Source organism: Staurois parvus, unplaced genomic scaffold (genome assembly GCF_062004578.1).
Source record: "Staurois parvus isolate SC_StPar_1 unplaced genomic scaffold, SC_StPar_1.0 ptg002263l, whole genome shotgun sequence".
Taxonomy (NCBI): domain Eukaryota; kingdom Metazoa; phylum Chordata; class Amphibia; order Anura; family Ranidae; genus Staurois; species Staurois parvus.
The window spans coordinates 161,839-187,280 of NW_028320059.1; the positions used below are offsets into that span (position 1 = coordinate 161,839).

General features: G+C 45.8%; 1 protein-coding gene across 1 annotated transcript in view; it reads right to left on the bottom strand.

Moving 5' to 3' along the window:
- OPLAH (5-oxoprolinase, ATP-hydrolysing) overlaps positions 1 to 25,442 on the bottom strand; it is an 88,484-nt gene that overhangs the window by 61,650 nt on the left and 1,392 nt on the right. The window contains exons 2-5 of the mRNA XM_089665612.1: positions 19,476 to 19,659; positions 16,530 to 16,721; positions 15,859 to 15,973; positions 7,560 to 7,683 (exon numbers count right to left, since the gene is read on the bottom strand). Coding sequence (XP_089521738.1) covers positions 7,560 to 7,683; positions 15,859 to 15,973; positions 16,530 to 16,721; positions 19,476 to 19,643 — 599 coding nt within the window. The 5' untranslated portion in view covers positions 19,644 to 19,659. The remainder of the gene's footprint in view (positions 1 to 7,559; positions 7,684 to 15,858; positions 15,974 to 16,529; positions 16,722 to 19,475; positions 19,660 to 25,442) is intronic.

Below are 25,442 nucleotides of genomic sequence, written 5' to 3' on the forward strand. Positions count from 1 at the left end.
GAACTCTTCCTGTATATTTGCATTTCTTCAGTAAAGACAATTTGTGTTCCTTTAAATGCCCGGTCTGATGTTTCTCTAATGCTGGGTACATACATTAAGGGTCTTTTTTCGTTCACCGCAGCGGGCTGAATGATAAAACCTGTGATTTCGCCAATCTCCACCTCTGAGCTATTGTGTTCTGAGTTCTGACAGGGGCACCCCTTCCCCCGACCAGGACACAGTGATCAACGCTTGCAGCCATTGGCTGAGAGTGCTGATCGTCCGCCCGGTTGGCTGCTGGTTATCCAGAATGCTTTGTAAAACCAGTAAAAAGTGTCCCAATAAAAATTGTCCCGAAAAACAATAATAATGTCCAAAAATATGTCCCAATGTTCAAACTTTATCCTCCAGTAGGAAAAATTCCATTGCATCCCGTGGTACCTCAAAAAAAACAAAATTAAATAATCTAGTGCGTTACCTTTATAAATGATATATATTCACTCCGTGCACAAACACAAACAACAAAAACTGTGCAAAAACTGTATATATATATATATATATATATATATATATATATATATATATATATATATCTCCTGTGCACATATGAATTAACTGTGACCACTCTGTGAACACTGCAACACTGTGTATCCACCGACACCAATAGTATTAAATACTATTACCCTCTGTATCAATATACCAGCAGGGATCTTCTAATTCTCTCCAAAGAAATTATTCCAAGGTCCTCAAAAGACAAGAAGGGTCTCAAGGCTCATATTCAAGGTATAGGTAAAAGATTTTAATATCCACTTACATTAAAATTTCATATATCCAGCTCCCCACATGGTTCCTATGCAAGTTCTACCAAACAAATGCGGTAAGCCATGTGTTGATAACCCACAAAATGGCCGCGGCGACACTTCCGGTCTGCGTGCGTGCGTCACGACGTCACACCCTTAACGCGTTTCGTCACTTCCGGACTTCGTCTGAAGGGATCAGGAAGTGACGAAACGCGGAAGTGACGAAGTGCGTTAAGGGTGTGACGTCGTGACGCACGCACGCAGACCGGAAGTGTCGCCGCGGCCATTTTGTGGGTTATCAACACATGGCTTACCGCATTTGTTTGGTAGAACTGTCAAGGTCCTACCTTTTCCCAGAGGTTATGTTACTCCATGTGCTAGCATCCATCTTGGATTTCTGCTGAGCATGATGGGAATCTTTTATGCCTTCAGGTCTCTGAGGTCCATCCCCCAGAGGGGTGTGGCTGAGTACATATAAGCCTGGGATCTGCACATGCTCTAGGCACTTGTGTAATGTCAGGGCAGGGCTGTGGAACGGACAGGTAGGCCTAGTGGCAGGGTAACGCACTGGCTATACGCTCGTGACTCTTCTGGTATTCTGACTCGGCTTGTGACTAAGACCATTCTCTGCGTTTCCCTTTGATCTGACCTTCCGTTGCTGAACCCGGCCCGTGACCTGTGATTCTCTGTCTACTGTTCGGTACTGTTTTGTCCCGTTGTTATTGACCCGGCTTGTCTGACTACGCTATTGTCATTCTCACCAACTACACGCCATTGGCGGCGGCCATTACCGCAGCTGGGGTTTCTCGGGGGCCGCGACCTGGTCCCTGGTTGCGTCAAGTCCATCCCCACCATCAGGGGCCCTGGTGAAGGGCAGCCTGGGACTTAGACTCCGCGCCCTGAGGGACTTCAGTCTGTTGGTGGTGGTTGTCGTCAGCCAGTGCGTTACCCTGCCACTAGGCCTACCTGTCCGTTCCACAGCCCTGCCCTGACAAGAACTTGCATAGGAACCATGTGGGGAGCTGGATATATGAAATTTTAATGTAAGTGGATATTAAAATCTTTTACCTATACCTTGAATATGAGCCTTGAGACCCTTCTTGTCTTTTGAGGACCTTGGAATAATTTCTTTGGAGAGAATTAGAAGATCCCTGCTGGTATATTGATACAGAGGGTAATAGTATTTAATACTATTGGTGTCGGTGGATACACAGTGTTGCAGTGTTCACAGAGTGGTCACAGTTAATTCATATGTGCACAGGAGATATATATATATATATATACAGTTTTTGCACAGTTTTTGTTGTTTGTGCACGGAGTGAATATATATCATTTATAAAGGTAACGCACTAGATTATTTAATTTTGTTTTTTTTGAGGTACCACGGGATGCAATGGAATTTTTCCTACTGGAGGATAAAGTTTGAACATTGGGACATATTTTTGGACATTATTATTGTTTTTCGGGACAATTTTTATTGGGACACTTTTTACTGATTTTTTTGTTTTTGTTTTCCTTTGAGTTTTCATTATTATGGGATTTGAATATTAATATGTTTATGTAATTTCAACACAAAAAGGTTATAACATTGTATTACTTTCTGGGGAGAAAGTGTGAATTTTTGAGGAATTTTGAGGTGAAGGTGGTTATACACATACACATAATATCCAGAATGCTTGCTTGACAGAAGCCAGTCACTAGAACGACTTCTGTCAGATGGGCAGCTGTACACACAGGCCGAAAGTCAGCTTGTTCCTGGCAAACCAACCCTTTCCGGGCCAGTATTTCGGCCTGTGTGTACCCAGCCTAAGTGGTGCATTGCATGGTGAATCTAACGAACAGGGCTTATAACTAGGTGACTGGAAGTTTGAGGAGATATGATGCATTTTAGTCCAGCCTGTAGTTTGTGGTCTAGATTGCCATTGCTAGGGGCAGCTGTACATGTATCATTGCTTAACCCTTTGAGGACCAAGGGACGTATTTGTCCCATGTTTTTAATTGCGTGTATCATCTGATTAAGAACTTAAAACTCTTTTTTTTTTTTTTTTTGGTTTGAGTCCAAATATTAGTTCTTATCAACAAACAACAAATGGATCGAGCTTTTTGCCAATTATTTCATGAAATGGCTTAGCTACAGCAACTGAAGCGTACGAACTTTAAAAACAAAAAAATGGATTCTTTTGGCGTTCCAAAATCTTACGGTCCTCAAAGGGTTAAGGCAACCAGCCAGCCAAGAAATGGGTGACATGGCGTAGGGTGACGGTTACTCTAGGAGTGAAGGGGTGTTGTGCTGGTCTTCTAGCATATACTAGGACCAGACCCGTGACACAGAGTTCCCAGGGACCTAGCCTGGGAGTCACGGGAGAGATGCAGAGGGGCCCCTGAGAGAGAAAGCAAGCATGTAGCTACAGAGTGAGGTGCATATCTTGTATCCAACAGATGGACATGTCATTGGGAGTAAGGTGACATGAATTGCTGGGTTGGTGGATGCCGGTACAGGTTCCTAAATGCTGCGGACTTGGGAAGTAGTGGTCTCTTAACTGTTTTGGTGTCTGGAGTGCTTAGTGTTCAGCCATGGCTTAGAAGAGGGTTAGCAGTGCTTTCTGCGGCTCACTTCTAGGTCAGGAGTTATGCTTTAATGCTGATTCTGCATGGCCGCAAACTCCTGCTTTATGTATAGGCAATCAGCGAATTCAGTTCTTCGTGTCCCCACTAGGGCGCCCAAGCCCTGCTCACATAGATACACAAACATAACTCAACCTGGTATTATAGTTGAACTCTATTGGAGGGTGTTGGGTGGAAGGCAGACCATAATGAGTGTTAGGTTCTAATATGCATCCCAAATCATCCCTTTTGGTTTGCTATCAGCCAATGTTAGTCCTGGGCAAAAGAGAGAAGGGTTTATGGGGGATGGTGAAGGAAAAAAAAAAAAAAAAAAAAAAAAAAAAAAGGAAAGAAGGAGGTGCTGGGAAGGTATTGATGGTGGTAGGGGACCCTATTGGGGAGCTGGAAGAGCGTCTGTGCTCTCTGAAGTTGGAAATGAAAATTAAGGCATTCAGATGGGTGGCTTCCTCTGGTTGAGCTCTGGGCCTTTGCAGAGCGTAATCACCTTGCTATGACCCTCAGGATTGAGAAGGTGGTGTTGGCATCATCACCTATAAATAGGGGTCTGTGGTGTGAAAGTATAGCCAGGCCATCAAGTCTGGTCTAAATTTTGCCTTGGTGTTCTTTACCATGGAGGTCAGGTCTTCCATTTGTAGACATATCCAGTTCAATGTGCCATTTTGGTGCTTTGGAAGCACATTTAAAATGAACAGACTGCCTTAAAGGAGGTTACATCTGTGGATCACAGGAGTGCAGTTCATTCTGCACTCCTGTGACCCATTTTCAGCTGACAGGGGGGTGAAGCCTGCTGTCGACTGACATCAGTGTGGAGTGTGGGAGGAAACCGGAGTACCTGGAAGAAACCCAGGCAGGCACAGGGAGAACATGCAAACTTCAGGCAGGTGGTGCCGTGGTTTGGATTTGAACTGATGACCCGAGTACTGCCAGGGGGAAGTGCTAACCACTTAGCCACTGTGCTGCCCCATTATCTAGGGCAGTCCACCACCTGCCTAGGAACGCCCACTCCCCCAGACTGGCACCCGCCCATCAAGACATTTTAATAGCCATTTCATTTTCCTTGTGGCACTTCAGAACTGAATCTACTTTAGAGACTTCACCTCTCCACTCTGTTTCCCTTTAAAGGAACCCATCACACTTCCTCTAAAATCATTTTCTCTTGATTTTGTGATAATGATTTCCTTCTATGAACGGCTTCTATCCTGAGGCTGCCGTGTGCTGCACTGACTGAGACCTGTGGTGGCAAGGACATCACTATATTATTTATACAGTAAGAACTGCCCAATAAGCACACAAGTGGGAGGGGCCAGAAAGGTAGTAATAAGGTGTTTAGTACAACAGTGATACATTGTTCTCATCCACCAATATAGACATCGATGTGGTAAAGGCAGAATAAAGGCCAGTCTCATGATCCCTGCACTAGGTATTAGCAGTCGGTATTAAAGTGCTTTGTTATCTGTTGCAAAACGAAAAAAAAAAAGTACAGTTTTCAGTACAGATTTCGGAAGGTGGATGTAATGCCCTCTAGGCTTAGCCAGGTAGGTTTGTTGTTCTCTTTTGTAGATAGAGGCTGAGTAGCAGCCTGAGATGAGTCAGCCTGGGAGTGAGACAGGAGTTCACCTCAGGACAGGTTAGGAGGTTCTACAGGTCAGGGCTCCTGGAGTCCTCTCACCTTTCCAGAAACTGAAGAACTTTCTGGAACAGGGGCAGAGGAGGGGAGGAAGTCCAGATCTGCATGTTTGGGGGACTTTGGCCGATCCACTGGCAGGAGGCTGGTCATGGTGACCAGGGCAACCCGCAAATATGACAGAGCCTAGGGAGCAGGTGGGAAGTCGGGTGGAAGATGGAGTGACAGGGAGACTGGAGTGTGAAGCCTGGGAGGGGGCCCCAGAGAGGGGAGCCTACCTACCGGCTGGTTGCTGGACAGAAGGGCCTCCATTGTCTCACCGTCCCCAACGAAGGACAACCTGTACGCAGGGAAAAAGCTAGCCCAACGGCCTGAAAGCAGCTTTGACCCATCAAGCTAACAGAACAGGACAGTATATGAAATCCTTCACCCCCTGGGCCAGATAAGGGGAGAGGGCGGCCAGGTGTAATACCAAACTAGTTCTCATCCCGGACTGCCTAATTGACAGCTCTTGGGCCCCCTGGTCCAGGGATACCCTCAATGCAGCTAGGTGAAGAGGAGGATTAGCCGGGGTCTGAGGAGGTACACCAAAGGGGCCAAATTAAGACTTATTTTCTGTGGTCTGCTTTTTTTTTTGTACATACAGTGGATATAAAAAGTCTACACGCCCCTGATAAAATGTCAGGTTTCTGTGATGTAAAAAAATGAGACAAAGATAAATAATTTCAGAACTTTTTCCACCTTTAATGTGACCTACAAACTGTACAAGTCAATTGAAAGACAAACTGAAATCTTTTAAGGAGAGGAGGGGGGGGGGGGGAGTAAACATAAAAAACTAAAATAATGCGGTTGCATAAGTGTGCACACCCTCTTATAAATGGGGATGTCGCTGTGTTCAGAATTAAGCAATCACATTCAAAGTCATATTAAATAGGAGTCAGTACACACCCGCCATCATTTAAAAGTGCCTCTGATTAACCCCAAATAAAGTTCAGCTGTTCTAGTCGGTCTTTCCTGACATTTTCTTAGTCGCATCCTACAGCAAAAGCCATGGTTCGCAGAGAGCTTCCAAAGCATCAGATGGATCTCATTGTTAAAAGGTATCAGTCAAGGGAAGGGTACAAAAGAATTTCCAAGGCGTTAGATATCCCATGGAACACGGTGAAGACAGTCATCAAGTGGAGAAAATAGGGACCAACAGTGACCTCGCCAACAGTGACCTCGCCAACAGTGACATCACCAAGAACTGGACGTCTCTCCAAAATGGATGAAAAGACAAGAAGAAAACTGGTCTGGGAGGCGGCCAAGACGCCTACAGCAACATGAAAGGAGCTGCAGGAATATCTGGCAAGTCCTGGCTGTGTGGTCCATGTGACACCAATCTCCCGTATTCTTCATATGTCTGGGCTATGGGGGAGTGACAAGACGGGAGCCTTTTCTTGTGAAGAAAAACATCCAAGCCCAGATAAATTTTGCAAAAAAACATCTGAAGTCTCCCAGCAGCATGCAGGAAAATGTGTTCTGGTCTGATGACACCAAGGTTGAACGTTTTGGCCAGAACTCCAAAAGATATGTTTGGCGCAAAAACAACACTGCACCTCACCAAAAGAACACCATACCCACCGTGAAGCATGGTGGTGGCAGCATTATGCTTTGGGGCTGTTTTTCTTCAGCTGGAACTGGGGCCTTAGTCAAGGTAGAAGGAATTATGAACAGGTCCGAATACCGGTCAATATCGGTACAAAACCTTCCGGCTTCTGCTAGAAAGCTGAACATGAAGAGGAACGTCATCTTCCAGCATGACAACGACCCAAAGCATCCATCCAAATCAACAAAGGAATGGCTTCACCAGAAGAAGGTGGAAGGTTTGGAATGGCCCAGCCAGAGCCAAGACCTGAATCTGATGGAGAATGTGTGGGGTGATCTGAAGAGGGCTGTGCACAGGAGATGACTCGCAATCTGACAGTATTGGAGTGTTTCTGCAAGGAAGAGCGGGCAAATATTGCCAAGTCAGGATGTGCCGTGCTGATAGACTCCTCCCCTGAAAGACTGAGTGCCGGAATCACATCAAAAGGATCAGTGTAAGGGTGTGAACACTTATGCAACCATATTATTTTAGTTTTTTTATTTTTACTTCCCTCCACCTAAAAGATTTCAGTTTGTTGTTCAACCGAGTTGTACAGTTTATAGGTCACAGTATAGGTGGAAAAAGGTCTGAATCTTTTTCTCATTTTTTTACATCACAGAAAGCTGACATTTTAACAGGGGTGTGTAGACTTTTTATATCCACTGTAGTTGCCAAGAAGTTGTCCTTGAGTTCTACAGTTCATGGGGCATCCCATATAGCCCTAGACCCCATATAAGTTGCTAACCCCTAATATAAACAACAAAACCAAGCTCAAGGACTGTTTTACTGACTTTGGAGGAGAGAGCTGGAAAATACGTGTTGCCTGGCTGTGCAGAGCTTAAGGGGGACCCAATAACTCAGCGACTCAAGGGGGTAGTGCTACATGGGTATTGGTACTACTCACGTGTAAGAGTGCATCAGGACCACCGCTAGGCTGCGAATCCCACGGGACAGTGCCCCCTGCAGCTTGATCTTCAGATGTTCCAGATTCAGCGGTTCCCAGACCTCCAGGGAGTCCCCTGTAGAACCTAAACATAGGAGAACAATGAGGTTTTAATGCAAAATGTTAAACAGGGCCATATTGGTTGTTTTGCAGGCTGGCTGGTATGTGTTGCTGGGAAATCCTTTTTTGTCTGATGTGCATTGCCCTTCCATGGTCACCTTACTGCTAAGGCTGGTTATAGGTTGGGACGGTTGCCATTTTTGTGTAATAGGAGAACAATGGGCTTGGAGTTTCAAATAATTCAAATCCTTATTTCTATTCTTATTGTTCCCTTTGGTGGAATTGCCTTGTGTAAGAGGGTGGTACAGCAACAACCAGCTGGACAGCCAGTATCACCACAGAAGAACCACCATGGATCCATACTGTCAGGGCTCCCGGTAAGACCAGAGATGCGTGAACTGACACAGGGAAACGCAGGCTCAAGTATGGTGTAACAATATAATTTATTAAGGGTTATACACAAATATAACGCACAATATAACAAAAAACAAACCTCCAACTGATAACAGAATGTACACAGATAAGAGCAGTCAGGGCTGGCGAGGCGGAGTGGTCAGGCGGGCCGGGTAAGGAATCATCGGGCAGACAAGACACAAAGGAGTAGGCAGAGCGTAGTCAGACGGGCCGGGTCAGGAACAATCAGGCAGACAAGGTACCAAAGGAGCAGGGTGGAGTGTGGTCAGGAATAGCCGAGGTCAGGACAGGGCGGAGTTCATTCAGGGTCAGGATCAAGCAGAATCAGGAATCAGGCGGGAAGCAGACAGGATGCAGGTACAGGGGCTCATGGGAAACATACACCAAGGCACTGACTGCAGGTCTGGCCATTCTTAAATACACTTCCTGCAATCAGCCTCAGGTGATGGCTGATTGCAGGAGTGAGCTTCTGGTTGCTGAGAGCACCCGCTGGCCAGCCCTGGTACTGCAGCCCACAAGGCAGGCGAGTCCCACCACCATTGGCAAGTCCATTCCTGACACATACCATATAGTCCATATATCTATTAAAATGATCACATCACAGTGAAATGTAGCGCCTTCTAGTGATAGGCTTTGTTATTTTAGTAGATAGAGGCTGGGTAGCAGCCTGGGATAAGTCAACCTGGGAGAGAGGTAGTAAGTTCACCTCAGGACAGGCTGGGGGGGCTTTACAGGTCAGGACTTCTGGAGCCCTCCCACCCTTCTAGAAACTCTCAGAACTTTCTGGACGAGGGACGGAGGTCTAGATCTGCATGTCTGAGGGAACTTGGCCAATCCCCTGGCAGGAGGCCAGGCATGGTGACCAAGGACCATCCTTAAATATGTCAGAGCCTGGGGAGTGAGGTAGTGTCATGTGAAGATGGACTGAGAGAAGGCTGGAGTGTGAAGCCTGGGAGGGGGCCCCAGGGAGTGGAGGCTATCTACAGGCTGGCTGCTGGACAGAAGGATCTCACTGATCCAGGTCTCCTAGGGAGGACATCCTGTGCAGCCAGGCATAAGGCCTGAAAGCAGCTTCAACCCCTCAAGCTAACAGGACAGGACAGTTCTATGCCCCCTGGGCCAGATAAAGGGAAAGGGAGGTCTGGTGCAATACCCAACTAGTTCTCATCTGGGACTACTTAATTGCTAGCTCTTAGAATCCCTTGCCCAGGGATACCTTAAGTACAGCTGGGTGAAGAGGAGGATTCATTTGGGGAGGTACATCAAGGAGACTTCAGTGCTCCTTATAGAGACAGTGCAAAATTTTTCTGATCCACATTTTTGTACAGTGCTCAGTTGCTAAGAAGTTTTGTCCTCAAAGTTTACAGTTCCTTGGACATCCCATATACCCCTAGGCCTGATCTGAGTTTAACCCCTTAATAAAAACCATAAAAACAAGCTCAAGGACTGTTTACTGCCTTTGAGTGCGTGAAGATGTGGAAAAATTTGTGTTGCCTGGCTGTACAAAGCTTAGGACAACCCAAAACTCAGTGGCCTTCAAAGCAGTAGTGCTACAGAAATATGAAATTACTGCTAGAACATCTCTTGGCCTTTTGGCTAACACCAAGTATAGTGTCTGTTCTTATCAGCATCTAGTAGGGACGCTTCACCAACATTCTAGTTTTGGTTGACTGTATAGTACCCCTGATGTGGGTCTTGAGCAGAGGCGGACTGACCATTTGGAAACTCGGCACTGCCCGAGGGCCCGGGGTCAGTAGGGGGCCCCATAAGATGCCCCTGGTACCTTTTACATAGGCTTTTTTGAGTTGGGGCAAGGACACAGGGGCCCCATGATCCCCTATTGCCCGGGGGCCCCATGAGTTGTCAGTCCGCGCCTGGTCTTCAGAGACCTTCCTGTGGGAACAAAAACTGGTGTGCCCATTGGGTGAGGTAGGGACCAAGAGTAATCCCCTGGTGGAGGGGCCCAGTGCCTTCTGATTTGACTGTGCTACCTTGTCTTGATGAGGGCTGGGAAGGCAGAGAGACCACAGGGCCAAGCTTGGAGAGGTATCCTGGGGGTGGTGGAGTAGCAGTATGGGTGTGGGACCCCACACTGTGTGGGGCACTAGGCCATGACACCCATGCAATTTCTGCACCATGCCTTATGGGCTAGGCCTTTTGGATGAGACTCTGGTAATTTTTTTGGTTACCACGCCGTAAGGTCAAGCCAAGGCACCTGTACTGGCACTCTTTTTTTTTTTTGTGTGTAATTTTTCCATATTATGTTTTCCCACCACTTGTAACACCTGCACTTATAAGTGTGGTTTTTTTTTTCACTCAGGATAGAGGATGTGAGTGTTTAGGCCTCACCTGAAGTTCAGGGAGGAGGATGTGCGACCATTATGTTCCTTCCTCCCCTGCCCTGGGGGTCTCTCTTCGGGAGAGGCTTCACCTAGAACTCATTGGTCGGTCTTTGATGTTCTGAAAAATGGGGTCAGCTGGACCTTTTGGCTAGGTGGGCCTGAGTGGGCCTTACCCCTATCACGATTCTTGTACTCCAGGAGATCAGGGAAGGGTTCTTCCTCCTTGGGAGGGAACTATAGGACACACCTTAAGTGCATTTTTGGTGTTTGGTGTGTCCAACCGCATCACATTAATGCTAGAGCAAAGTTTTGGGGATGCACAGGACCCCTTCATGAGACATGCCTGACGAAGGTGTCCTGTATGACCCTCAAGCGTTGCACTAGCACTAATTGCATTGTGATGTGATAGCTTTAACAGATATCAAAAGTTCTAAAAATATAGAGACCTCATATAAGAAGAGCCATGTGTATGTTGTAGTCTCTAGATATGTACAAGGGGGCAGCCATGATTGTTTATTGCACAGACAGCATCTCCTTCCTACTCAGTAGAATTGTCGCCTCCTTAGACTGATCCTTCCAGGGCCATATGTGAGGCCCATTCAATACAGAGAGCAACAATGACAGTGTTCACCTGTACAACAATTAGCTTTTAATCGACAGAGGAGCAAAAGGAGATCCTGGAAAAGAGATGAGAAAATCTACAGCTTCACCTGCTGGCTGGATATAAGAATACAAGACATTTTTATGCAAAAGCTTCCCGAGTAAAATAAATAAAAATATCTGGAACACATTTCTAGTGCTGAACATAACAAAAAAAGTACCACTCCACTTTCCTTAAAATGTTCTAGCATTGAAAGAAGATATCCCCTAAACTACCTTAAGGCCCCTTTCACATGAGCTGACCCATGGGGTCCACCTGTCCATTTTTCAGGTGGACTAGATCGGTCCATCTGTAACGGAACCGGACCCTGACTGCACTTGGGTATTAGACTCCCGCTTCTCTGTCCAAACACAGATCCACGGACCCCACCGCTGACCATACGAGACTAGACGAGACCAGTCTTGAAATAAATGAGGAAATAGACTTCTTTATTTTAACACAGAGACAAGATATATACACAGGGCAGGGCAATACACACCCAGTAACAAGAGACACATCAGCAGACAGTCCCATCAGGGGGAAGGGCTGCCGGAAAAAACCCCCACCAAGCCAATACACAAACACATACATCCCATAATAGTTTGCTCCCAAGCAAGACACACAATAGAATAATGGGATGCAACCACATGGCATTAAACAATCAACAACCCCCCCACTCCAATATTAGGACAGATCACCCTGTACCCCTAACAGGCACAGGGTGACTTACACATAAGAGGGATATGGGGAGCTGAGACAGGGGTCTCCCCACCTCTCCAAAGTGAGCTGTGTTCCATGGGCCCCCCACCCAAAGTGACTTCCGTCACACCATCCATAGACTATCCCCCGCTGAGCTGGCGGATCACGCTGACAGATCCGCCCCATATGAAAGGGGCCTAAAGGTCAAAGGCTGCCTTTGGATCTGCCCGGCTCTAGTTCTGCTTGCAGTCAGTTAAAATGGCTTCCAAATACTCATCTGTGGTAGGGGGCAGCCTCTGCTAGTGTTTGCCTGATCATTCCTGCCTATGATATGTGGTTGGGAGCAACTAGTATAAAAATGATCATCTCCTTTGGATGTTTGTTTAAAATGTTTATTAAAAGAAGAATATCAGATACAGCCAACGTGCTTCGAGGGATAGGCTCCCCTTTCTTCAGGGTTTAAATAATGGTTTGTGAGAGAATCAAAGTGAAGTTTACTAAAAAAAATCTGGATTGGGACTGGATTGGGACTAAAATGGGGTGGGGTTTCAGAGTAACAATGAGGATGGGTGTAAGGAAATCACAGTGAGACAATTGGCAAATAGAAATGTGCATAGAAATGTCCGGAAAAGAGTGATCCGTCATGCGCATGTGCACAGAAATCGCGCACACGCACGGCGAAGATTGGCGCCAGACGGACTATTTAAAGGGTGCCTTTGCCTATTTTCTCCATGAGTCCTGCTTGTTCCTGTGTGATTCCCTTGTTGCTGACCCAGCTTGCTCCTGACTTGACTCTCGTTTCCTCCTCTGCTTGATACTCGTTCCTGACCTCGGCTCTGCTCCTGACTTTGGCACATCGCTGTCCGCTCATTGATGACCCCGGCTACTCCTATGACATTGCTCCGGTCTCCCATCCCAGCTTCCTGTCATACTTTGGTGCACCCCTGGCGACCTACCATACCAGCTCTGCATATTACTACTGTTCCTGAATCGGTGGTCCATCAGTCCTTCAAGGTCTCCAGCTGCAAGAGCTGCAAAGAACATCTGCTGGCACTCTTGTCTCCCTGCTCCCTAGACACCCTCTGTTCCACTTCCAGTGGGGTCAGGGCTAGTGACACAAGTGAGGCTGACCTCGTCATTTCAGTCTCCAATCAGGTATGTGACAATGGGTGACTGAATTTTGTACAAAAAACAGTTTAAACAAACCTTCTAGCAAGATGACCGGTTTTCCTAGACACTCCCAACCACATATCCGTGTATGGTCTTCTGATTTGGATAACAGAGATAGCAGCCTAGGGTAAAAACCAGGTCCATACACACCATACTTTCCTTGGGTTCACCTCCTTCAAAAGGTGGACCTACACTGGACCCAATTCTCATTCCCATTGGTCCTCTACCAGATGTCTATGACCCATGAAAAACTTGTGATTCCATTACTAGTGGCAGCGATCTGAGGAAGAAGGCAAGTCCCTCAAAACAGGTTAGCCATCTGGACCTTTGTTGTCCCTCTCTGTGATTGAGATGTACTGGAGATCAGAGGCTGAAAGATTCTGTTGATAATCTTACACTTGAGTTGGTTTGTGAGTATAATACCTATTATTCTTTTATAGAAATAAAGGATTCCTGAGGATAATGCACTAGGGTGGCACATCCTCTGTTCCATGGTTGCGTGTCGCTTTCATAAAGCCTCATGAGAGAGTAGAGAGAAACTCACATGCTCCTTCGCTGGCTGAACCGGTGAAGTAATGCTGCATCACGGGCAAGGGAGATTCTGCAGCTTTTAACCACTTCCTGTCTGGACACTTTCACCCCCTTCCAGTCCGGACACTTTCCCCCCCTTCCTGTCCGGACACTTTCCCCCCCCTTCCAGTCCGGACACTTTCCCCCCTTCCAGTCCGGACACTTTCCCCCCCTTCCTGTCCGGACACTTTCCCCCCCTTCCAGTCCAGGGCAATTTTCAGCTTTCAGCGCTATCACACTTTCAATGACAATTGCGCGGTTATGCAATACTGTACCCATATGAATTTTTTACCATTTTTTTGAGACAGATAAAGCTTTATTTTGGTGGTATTTATTCACCGCTGGGATTTTTATTTTTTTTACTATGTAAATGAAAACGTCCAAAAATTTTGAAAAAAAGTGTTTTTTTTAATAAAATTTTGCAAATAAATAATATTTCATCATAAATCTTGGCCAAAATTTATTCCGTTATTTTTTTACTAAAAAAATAAAAATCCAAATTAGCTTATAACCAAAAATTATAATTTTTTAAAAAAATTTTTTACATTTTTATTTTATTTATATTATTATTATTATTATTTTTTTTTTTTTACATACTGTCACCCTAGCAGTACAGTGTCACCATGGTGACACTGTACTACTTGTGAGGGGTGATGAAGATTTTTTTTTTTTTTTTTTTTACACCGATTGCTTTTACACCCATATAGGATGTAAAAGCAATCCTTTCTCTTTCTCTCTGTCTGCATTCTTGCAGTCATTGAGAAGTACTGAGTGAGCTGTGATTGGTCACAGCTTGTCACATGGTACAAGACTGTTGTGAATAGCCCTGTACCATGTAACCTCTGTGATCATTCACAGATTTCACACGTAGTAAGCAATGATGTCACAAGTGACATCTTGCTTACTACTTTGCATGTGATCACTGATTGGCCAATCAGTGATCACATGATCGGGACCTCGTACAGAGGTCCCGTCCGACGATCGGTGTTTCACTGTGTCCGGAGGACACAGCGGGCACCGGATCGCGGTGGTGCGCGCTCCCAGGGAGCGCGCACAGCTAGAAGAGGCGGGTGCCGTTTAGGAATGGCAACCCGCCCCTGGAGTGCCACCGCCCTGCTGTGTATATACAGCAGGCAGACGGCAAGAGGTTAAGCTAGTGAGGAACCATGCAGGCTGCGTAGTTGAGTGCTGTCTTAGTGAAATGTTTGCTCATGTGACATCTTCCAATACTGCAACCAGGAAGAAATGTAAGAGATGGAGGCCTTGACTGGCCGTCTTGACCTAACCAGCCAACCAATGCCTTTGCATTTTAAAATTCCAACATCTCAGCTGCAAATTTAGACAGGAAAGAGTATGGTCATTGGCAGGAATGTACTGTATTTACCACAAGGCAAACAAGGCATTTGCCTAGGGCAGCATTTTTCAAGGGGGTGCAGCACTGCCCCTTGGAAGAAGGGATGGAAGAAGGGACACACGTGGCATGGGGACCTGGTGGGTTCCAAGAGATGCTGCGGGTTTCATGAAGGTGTATGCACAGCCCAACTCTCGTTCCTGTGGATGTCCAGAGCTGTGAAGGTGAGTGTCTCTCTCTCGCCATGGCGGATGGTGGCTGGTGTATGGAGAGCAATGGTAGTGGAAGGCTCAGGTGGAAGGCAGGGGTGTCCTTGGTCACTGTCAGGCTCTCTGTGGGGGGTGCCAACTTTTGTGTTGCCTAGGGCAGCACAAAACCGAAATACACCACTGGTCATTGGTATGGGGGACCCAGCTAGGGACTGCTCTAAATTCAAGATTTAAACCAGGCATAGCCAAGGTAGTCCCTGTACAAATTTTACCTCTGACCCAAAAATCTAGCATCATTTTGTAGTAGCAACTTTGGGAATACCAGGAAAACTCCGGACATGAACTTGAGGAAAACAAGCGGTTTCGTAATCAGCGCTGAGTGACCTAGCAAGGGCTCATGCCAGCAAGCTAAGAAACTTGTAAAAGCGTCTTACGTGTGTATTTACCAACGATTACGTCACAATGCATATATTTCCACTCAATTTTTTTACCTTTGAAATACATTTTAAGCAGTATACAGGATATAGCTTTTGCGGTTTCACATTTTGCTGAACTATCACCAACTGAAAGTTCAGGGTGTCAGCTGCTAAACTAGGACAGACTGTTTCACAGGAAATGAGCGGGAGAAAGAGAGTTGATAGCTTGGTTCTGCAAACAGATGCTTTAGAAACCTTAAAGCTTAAAAGGGGAAATCTGCAATATTTGGGTGCTGCCACAATTTATAGTCAGCACAGAAGAAATATTTACTTATTTATCTTAATATTATAAAGAAAGGTGACATTGATCCTTGAATGGTATGCCTCACCTATGAAGGTCTTCACTGAAGGGTGTTTGGGGAGCTGACAGGCAGATTGTTGGAGGACGACCCTCTCCTCCACCTCTATCACCTCTTCATACAGCACCTCCGGCATCCGGACCTCCTACAATAGAGAGGCCAGAAGGTTAACGCTGAACCCCGAAATAACCATCAAAAAACTCCTGAACCCCTCTCTGCATGGTATCTACAAAGTATGAAATGTTTATAAAAGTTCCTATGGCACTATTAATGGCACTCAGGGGCAGACTGACCATTTGGAAACTCGGGCACTGCCCGAAGGCCCGGGGTCAGTAGGGGGCCCCATGAGATGCCGCTGGTACCTTTTTTATAGTACCTTTACCTTTTTTTTTTAATAGTACCTGGTACCTTTTTTTTTTTAGTTTGTGCAAAGACACAGAGGCCCCATGATCCCCTATTGCCCGGGGGCCCTATGAGTTGTCAGTCCGCCCCTGATGGCACTCAAAAAACTTCTTGCTGTAGGAGTGCTGCATGTCTCTTATTCTAAAGCCGAACTCCAGCTTTGCTATCTCTTTAAATAGTTTGTTTTGCTTTGTGGTGGAAGTGAGAGGGTCAAATACTGTGTAGTGGACTGTATTTCATCTTGCGTATATTACATGTTCCCTCAATACTTTTAATGAAGATAGAATATGTAAACTTGCCAGGTCGAAGATCTTGGGTCTAGCTTGGTTACCGATGTGGAGCAGATCTTTGAAGCCCTTTGTAATGAGCAGGGCGATCCTTTCTCCCTTTCTTTCCAGCAGGGCATTGGTGGCTACAGTGGTCCCCATCCGGATCCATTCGATCTGCTGAGTGTCAAGCGGGCAATCCCGAGGGAACACAGAGCCCATTTCCTGTATGACGAACTGGCATTAGATTTCACATCCCAGCCTGATCTCCAAAACAATATATTACAAGCATTGGACAGATTAACACGCCATATTTATTATAGAAGATTTCGTAGTTCTATTGTATACCCTTAGAGGGCTCACTTTTCCATTTTATAGCGCAACAAGCATCCTTGCTTAAAAGCTGTTGAAATGCGATTAGTACAGAGCCACTTGAATAACATATTTTATTGTATACCCATAGCTGACGGCATTGAAAAATGTATTCTCAAAGCTGTATACGTATAGAAGAGTCAGGCACATCCAGTGTGCAGTGTATTTGGCCTCTTTCACATGGGCCTAACTGCTTACTCATGATTCGTGGCAGATTGCATTCTCAGCAGCAGTTGCCCTGTGATGAGCAGGCAGTTGGGAAGTGATGTGCTGCCTCCAGCATGAGTGTTCAAAGAGGAAGTTCATACTGAAATGCCTCTTCACCAGGGGTGGACTAACCATTTGGAAACTTGGGCACTGCCGGAGGGCCCGGGGTCAGTAGTAGATGCCCCTGGTACCTTTTTCATAGGCTTTTTTGAGTTTGGGCAAGGACACAGAGGCCTCATGATCCCCTATTGCCCGGGGGAGTTGTCAGTACACCCCTGCTCTTAACCATACCGGAATGGAGTCCGGAATGGCGTCCATTCGAAGCAGCTGCAGCATGGCCCCATTCGCCTCTCTAGGGCGTGGTGGCAGGCAATATTGCTTGCTGAACGCGACATGCCCTATTTTTGGGCAATGTGTATAGGGGGATTGTAATGGAACCGGACCCCGACTACACTTGGGTATTTCCGTTAGACTCCCGCTTCCCCGTCCGAACACAGACACCACTCTTGAAGTAAAACCAGGAAACAGACTACTTTATTTTAACACAGATACAAGATACTGTATATATACATTCAAGGGAACAACCCAACTCCCTGCATAATGACACAGGCCGGGGCAATCAACACCCAGTAACAAGAGACACACAAGAAGACAGTCCCATCAGGGGGGAGGGCTGCTGGAAACACCCCCACCCAACCCAATACACACAGACACATACATCCCATAATAGTTTGCTCCCAAGCAAGACACACAATAGAACAATGAGATGCAATCACATGGCATAAAACAATCACCAACCCCCCACCCCAATATTAGGACAGGTCACCCTGTACCCTTAACAGGCACAGGGTCACTTACATATAAGAGGGATATGGGGAGCTGAGACAGGGGTCTCCCCACCTCTCCAAAATGCGCTGTGTTCCATGGGCCCCCCACCCAAAGTGACACATGGCATAAAACAATCACCAACCCCCACAACAAATTTAGGACAGGTCATCCTGTACCCCTAACAGGCACAGGGTGACTTACACATAAGAGGGATATGGGGAGCTAAGACAGGGGTCTCCACATCTCTCCAAAATGTGCTGTGTTCCATGGGCCCCCCAACCAAAGTGACTCCCATCACAGGGATCAAGTGGCCATTGCCTGGTTGGACAGCTGCCTCAGCCCCCTGTTTTGGCTGTTCTGACAGTGCCAGGGGACAGTGAAAGGGGCCTTAGTGAGCACACGCTTGTCTAGGAGGGTTCACCTAAAAGGTCATCCTCTCCTGCCTCCCTTGCTTCCATGCACTCCATTTAGCCGCTGGGAGCAGAGTACAATGTCTGACACTTCTAGGTACTTCCAGGTTTGGTGGGAAAACTCTTTCCCATTCATCCTATGCCATTTGGTTCCTGAGGTTTCCTACCTCTGTTCCAACAAAGATGGCGGAGATTTCAAATTGAGTCATGAGGGACAGGAGAAAAGGCAAATCCAAGCAGAGTGTAGGGCCTGCATTTAAAGCAACTATGCATTCAGTAAGAAAATGCAATGTGCTCTCTGAATGGTGCCCGTGCCAAGTGGGTGACCTCCTGTTTTCGAGAAGCAGCAGGGCAGCTACTTGGCACTGGACCTTGGAAGCTCGTAGAGATCACTGTAGTAGCAGGGTCTACTACAGTGATTTCCAGCTTCAAGAACAGGATTTCTTGACCACGGTTCAATGGAACCGTAGGGTTTCCTTCAGAGGTTGCTAAGGGTTCCTTGAGCAATGAGCAATTTCTGCCTCTCAGATTTTGGTGCGAGTGGATTTGAAAGTTTGCAGTTTTTCTGGACGATTGATATATATTAGTTTTCGAATTCAAAACTCGGACCCATTGGGACTGATAATAATGAATCCACCGGAAACATGGAATTCAGAAACTAATAAATAGCAATCTTCCACCCAAATTATTGAGCAACTTTGAGAATTGAATTCATTTCCCCGTGGGCCGGAACTACTATTGCATCATGTGATGTCATCCGAATGAACGAATACATATGAAAATTTTGTTTAAATTCTTTTTGGATTCGTTCTCATTTGCTACTGTTGTGATTTAGATATTCATTTGCATGCGATTGTCCGAATAAAAAAAATTTCCGATGAAAATCAATTTGCAATGAACCGAATCGCACATATCTTATTTCTTTGCATCACTTACTGTACACTCTGACATACTGTATATATTTATATTCAAAATTTGAGACTCCTTCTCAGCGGCGGACTGACCATTCGAGCACTCGGGCACTGCCCGAGGGCCCGGGGTCAGTAGGGGCCCCATGAAATGCCCCTGGTAGGCTTTTTTGGGTGTGCTTTGAGCGTGGGCAAGGACACAGGGGGCCCCATGAGTTGTCAGTCTGCCCCTTCTATACAACAAGGGTCCTCACCTCCTCTAGGATTCGGCGAATACCTTCAGTTGGGGCATCCTTATAGTTTGCCGGGTCCTCAGACAGCAGCTTCATGACACGGACTTTACCTCCTGGACAACGTGCAAACACATCGGTGAAAGTCCCACCGCGGTCTATGGCAAACTGGAACTTCTCTGGAACCCCCATGTTGGTCAGAAGATGCCTAGAGGAGGTAAGACATGCTGGATCAATGACCAAAAAGATGAGCAGAGCTTGGCCGGGATTTCAAAGTTTGAAACGTTTTTGTTTTTACTCTGTATAAGTCGGTAACTCTACAGAGATGTAGAGTGTCTATCTGGTATCTAAATTCTTCCAGTAGAAGTGTGCAACAACAACCTTAGACAGCACTTCACTTCCACATACTTTAACAATTATTACTCCCATCCTCCATATGACAATTATTAACACCCTTTCCTTGTGACTGACGATTTAAATAGAACCGTTTCATGGTTCGTTGAAGAAGCTATTCTAGAGTTCAAAGTAGCAAACTTTACGCTAGTGAAGGCATATCATGTGCTTTAGGGTTTATGGCGTGGTTATATAATCAGTTATGAACAGAACAGCGAACAAATATGTATTTACAAGGACTGGTAAGAGTTTAAAGTTGGATTTTTGACCAGAACGTAAAGGTTCTAAAGCCATTTGTTTTCATTTTGGACAGAACTGGGAAATGTTAAAAACCCTGTTTTTGTCTGCTGTGTGTACAGTTAGGGATATTTCCCATCATTTCCCATCACTTCCCATCCAACAGACACAACAGGAAGTTAAAGTTTCTAAACCGAGTTGTCCCCAGAACACGTGTTTCCATTGGAAGCTCAAAATTCCAATTTTGATTGACTTTTTAGGGCTTAATACTAAAACGGAGTATCTACTATTTTAAGTTCCTCTTTGTTGGCCTACCCCTACACAGTCCATCATGAATGCCGCTGCCAGACTCATCCACTTTACCAACCGCTCAGTGTCATCCACCCTCTCTGCCAATCCCTCCCTTGGCTTCTGCTCAGTGTCCTCCACCCCTCTCTGTCAATCTCTTCATTGGATTCTGCTCAGTGTCCTCCACCCCTCTCTGTCAATCTCTTCATTGGATTCTGCTCAGTGTCCTCCACCCCTCTCTGTCAATCCCTTCCTTGGCTTCTGCTCAGTGTCCTTCACCCCTCTCTGTCAATCCCTTCATTGGCTTCTGCTCAGTGTCCTCCACCCCTCTCTGTCAATCTCTTCATTGGATTCTGCTCAGTGTCCTCCACCCCTCTCTGTCAATCCCTTCCTTGGCTTCTGCTCAGTGTCCTTCACCCCTCTCTGTCAATCCCTTCATTGGCTTCTGCTCAGTGTCCTCCACCCCTCTCTGTCAATCCCTCCATTGGCCTCTGCTCAGTGTCCTCCACCCCTCTCTGTCAATCCCTTCATTGGCTTCTGCTCAGTGTCCTCCACCCCTCTCTGTCAATCCCTCCATTGGCCTCTGCTCAGTGTCCACCAACCCCTCTCTGGCCAATGCCTCCACTGGCTGCTGCCCAGCCAAAGTTTGAACTTCAAAATGCCAACAACAACCTACAAAGCCATCCACAACTCTGCCCTGAGCTACATCACCAACCGCTTCTCAAAATATCACCCATGTCATCCTTTCCATTCCACCCTAGACCTCCATGTCAGTTTTCTGTGGAAGCGCATGAACCCTTATAAAACACCAACTCGGAGGTTCCTCAGGGCACGGAGTCTAAGCCCCAGTCTGCTTCTTCACCAGGGCCCCTGATGGTGGGGATGGACTTGCAGCAAGCTGGAACCAAGTCGCTGCCCCCAGGTACATCCAGCTGAGGATATGGAGACCACTAGTGTATGAAGAGTACAGATGGCAGGAGACAGAAGAGGATCCAGAAAACAAATCTGAGGTTAGGGCAGGTGGAAGACCAGCACAAAGCGGAAGATGAAGTTGAGGTCGGTATACAGGAAATACACAAATACCTAGGAAAACTAGAACTTGCCAGGAAGTTGCTCAGGCATGTACTGAGCATGTCTTATACAGCAAATCAAACTACGAGGGGTGCCAGGAAGTGATATAAGGGAATGGAACTCCCCCACACCCCCCACAGAATAGCAATCAACACATGTGACAAGAATCAGAAGGTCTAACAGAACCACTGCAAGAAGGTAAGAATACACAGGCAGGAAACTGCAGGCTAAACCATGAGACTCCTTTCCTCTATCTCCCTCATCACCTCCTCCAAACCCCCCTCCCCTCCAGGACTTCTCCAGAGCCTCTCCCATCTAGATCTTCCTACCTTCCTTCCAATCTGCTCAGTTATCACCTACTCTTTTTGCCAATTGCTGAAAGCTCATCTCTTCAGGGAAGCCTATCCCACCTCTGCCTGGCTCACCCAAACTGTTTTGAGTTACATCACCAACCTTGTCTCAAAATATCATCCAACTCATCTTCTCTACTCCTCCCAAGACCTACTGCTCTCTAGATCCCTCATCACTTTCTCCCAGGCTTGCCTCCAGGACACATCCAGAGCCTCCCCCATCCTCTGAAACTCCCCGCCTCAATCCATTTCAGCATTCTCCTTCTCTTTTGCCTTTTGGTGATCCCTGAAAACTCTTCAAGGAAACCTCCACATAACTCATCCCAAAGTCTGCCTGAGCTCCATCACCAACCTCATCTTAATATCACCCAATTTGTCCCTTCACTCCTTCAAAGACCTCCTGCTTTCCAGGTCCCATGCCATTTTCTCCCATGCTCACCTCCAGAACCTCTCCTATCCTCTGGAAATCATTACCTCAATCTGTTTTCCTCTAGCCCAGTGGTCGGCAAGCCGCGGCTCGCGAGCCACATGCGGCTCTTTACAAACTTCAATGCGGCTCTTCTGTGTGCCGGGCGCCCGCTCCCCTCCCTCCTCTCGGGCGGCCGCCCCCCTCCCTCCTCTCGGGCGGCCGCCCCAAAAGTCAGGACTCTGCAGCTGTCAGGATGTAGGCGGGGCAGCCAGGATGTAGGCGGGGCAGCGTGACGAAACTCCTCTCCTCTCACAGTCCGCCCTGAAGACCAGAACGGTGCGGGAACACGGCGAGAGGAACGCGCAGCAAAGGTAAGTGAATTGACACAGGGGGGACTTACTATATGGGGGATGAATTACTATGGGGGATGAATTACTATATGGGGGATGAATTACTATAGGGGGATGAATTACTATAGGGGGGATGAATTACTATAGGGGGGATGAATTACTATAGGGGGGATGAATTACTATGGGGGATGAATTACTATATGGGGGATGAATTACTATATGGGGGATGAATTACTATATGGGGGATGAATTACTATATGGGAGATGAATTACTATGGGGGATGAATTACTATATGGGGGATGAATTACCTTATGGGGGATGAATTACTATATGGGGGATGAATTACTATATGGGGGATGAATTACTATATGGGGGATGAATTACTATATGGGGGATGAATTACTATATGGGAGATGTATTTTCAGTTTTAAAAATGTGGCTCTCAAAATAAATTTCAATCGTGGTTTTGGCGAGATTTGGCTCAGTTGAAAAAAAATGTTGCCCACCACTGCTCTAGCCAATCCCTGAAAGTACATCTCTTCACGGAAGTCTATCCTTCGTCACTTAACAAATGGATTATTACTTTCTCCATCAACTTATTCCCACATAGTTATTACCTTTTGCATCTCTGGTCCCTCCCTTGTTGATTGTAAGCTGTCCTGAGCAGGCCTCCTAACCCTCTTGTATGGAATTGTATTGCAACTATATTGTAAAATGATAATACGGAGCCAGATGACCCAGTTCAAAGCTTCCATCTGGAGGATGGGTATTTTGGCAAGGGGGCCCAAATGGTATCTGTAGCATCTGGACTGTCTTCTTTTTTTTTTTTTGGCTTTTTGGCCCAGAGGCATTCAACACACAGCCCTTTAAAAGCACACGGGGCTTATCAGTTCATGGAGGACAGAAGTGGCAAATATAAGCACCATGCTCCTGTTTGATTTAGATATCTGTGGGAACAATAGGTGGCAATCACTGGCAGACACCACTTGTTGGCCTTAACATTCCCGCTGCCCAGAAAAACACATTTTTGGAATTTTTACTGCTTATCTCCGGAAGTGCAAAAAAAACATGGATTATACAAACCAATTAGGTCAGCAAAGGGGACATTGAAAGACTTCCCTGTCAGGCCTTAAGTAGTGACTTGTGAAGTGGTGTCCCTCATTCAATTCCAACCCGTCACCAGTACTAGTGTCCCATTGAAACATTTCCCCTCTATTCCTGTCCTAATGAATCCCCCCCAATGCAGACAGACAACAAAAAAAAAAAACTGACAAGGGTTCTAATCCCCCCACCAGGGGCGGACTGACCATTTGGAAACTCGGGCACTGCCCGAGGGCCCGGGGTCAGTAGGGGGCCCCATGAGATGCCCCTGGTACCTTTTTCATAGGCTTTTTTGAGTTTGGGCAAGGACACAGGGGCCCCATGATCCCCTATTGCCCGGGGGTCCCATGAGTTATCAGTCCGCCTCTGCCCTCCACTATATCCAAAACTAAAAAAAAAAAATGTTGCCTTTAGTTATATTTTAAGGGTAAAATAAGTCAATTTAAGCTGATTATGGGAAACAAAGGGTCAAAAAGGGGGTAAATAAAAAAATTATTTGCTTGTCAGGTTGCTTTAGCTAACATCATATACAGAGGGAAGCTCAACCATTTGATCTGCATCTCTCTATCCCCCGTCTGATCGATGTTTATAAACAATGTTACTTTGTATCTCTCTATCTCCCGTCTGATCGATGTTTATAAACAATGTTACTTTGTATCTCTATCCCCCGTCTGATCGATGTTTATAAACAATGTTACTTTGTATCTCTATCCCCCGTCTGATCGATGTTTATAAACAATGTTACTTTGTATCTCTCTATCTCCCGTCTGATCGATGTTTATAAACAATGTTACTTTGTATCTCTATCCCCCGTCTGATCGATGTTTATAAACAATGTTACTTTGTATCTCTATCTCCCGTCTGATCGATGTTTATAAATGTTACTTTGTATTTCTCTATCTCTCGTCTGATCGATGTTTATAAACAATGTTACTTTATATCTCTCTATCTCCCGTCTGATCGATGTTTATAAACAATGTTACTTTGTTTCTCTCTATCTCCCGTCTGATCGATGTTTATAAACAATGTTACTTTGTATCTCTCTATCTCCCGTCTGATCGATGTTTATAAACAATGTTACTTTGTATCTCTATCTCCCGTCTGATCGATGTTTATAAACAATGTTACTTTATATCTCTCTATCTCCCGTCTGATCGATGTTTATAAACAATGTTACTTTGTTTCTCTCTATCTCCCGTCTGATCGATGTTTATAAACAATGTTACTTTGTATCTCTCTATCTCCCGTCTGATCGATGTTTATAAACAATGTTACTTTGTATCTCTCTATCTCCCGTCTGATCGATGTTTATAAACAATGTTACTTTGTATCTCTCTATCTCCCGTCTGATCGATGTTTATAAACAATGTTACTTTGTATCTCTCTATCCCCGTCTGATCGATGTTTATAAACAATGTTACTTTGTATCTCTCCATCTCCCGTCTGATCGATGTTTATAAACAATGTTACTTTGTATCTCTCCTTCTCCCGTCTGATCGATGTTTATAAACAATGTTAGTTTGTATCTCTCCATCTCCGGTCTGATCGATGTTTATAATCAATGTTAGTTTGTATCTCTCCATCTGCCGTCTGATCGATGTTTATAAACAATGTTACTTTGTATCCCTCTATCTCCGGTCTGATCGATGTTTATAAACAATGTTACTTTGTATCTCTCCATCTCCCATCTGATCGATGTTTGTAAACAATGTTACTTTGTATCTCTCTATCTCCCGTCTGATCGATGTTTGTAAACAATGTTACTTTGTATCTCAAAAAATGTATGGTTCT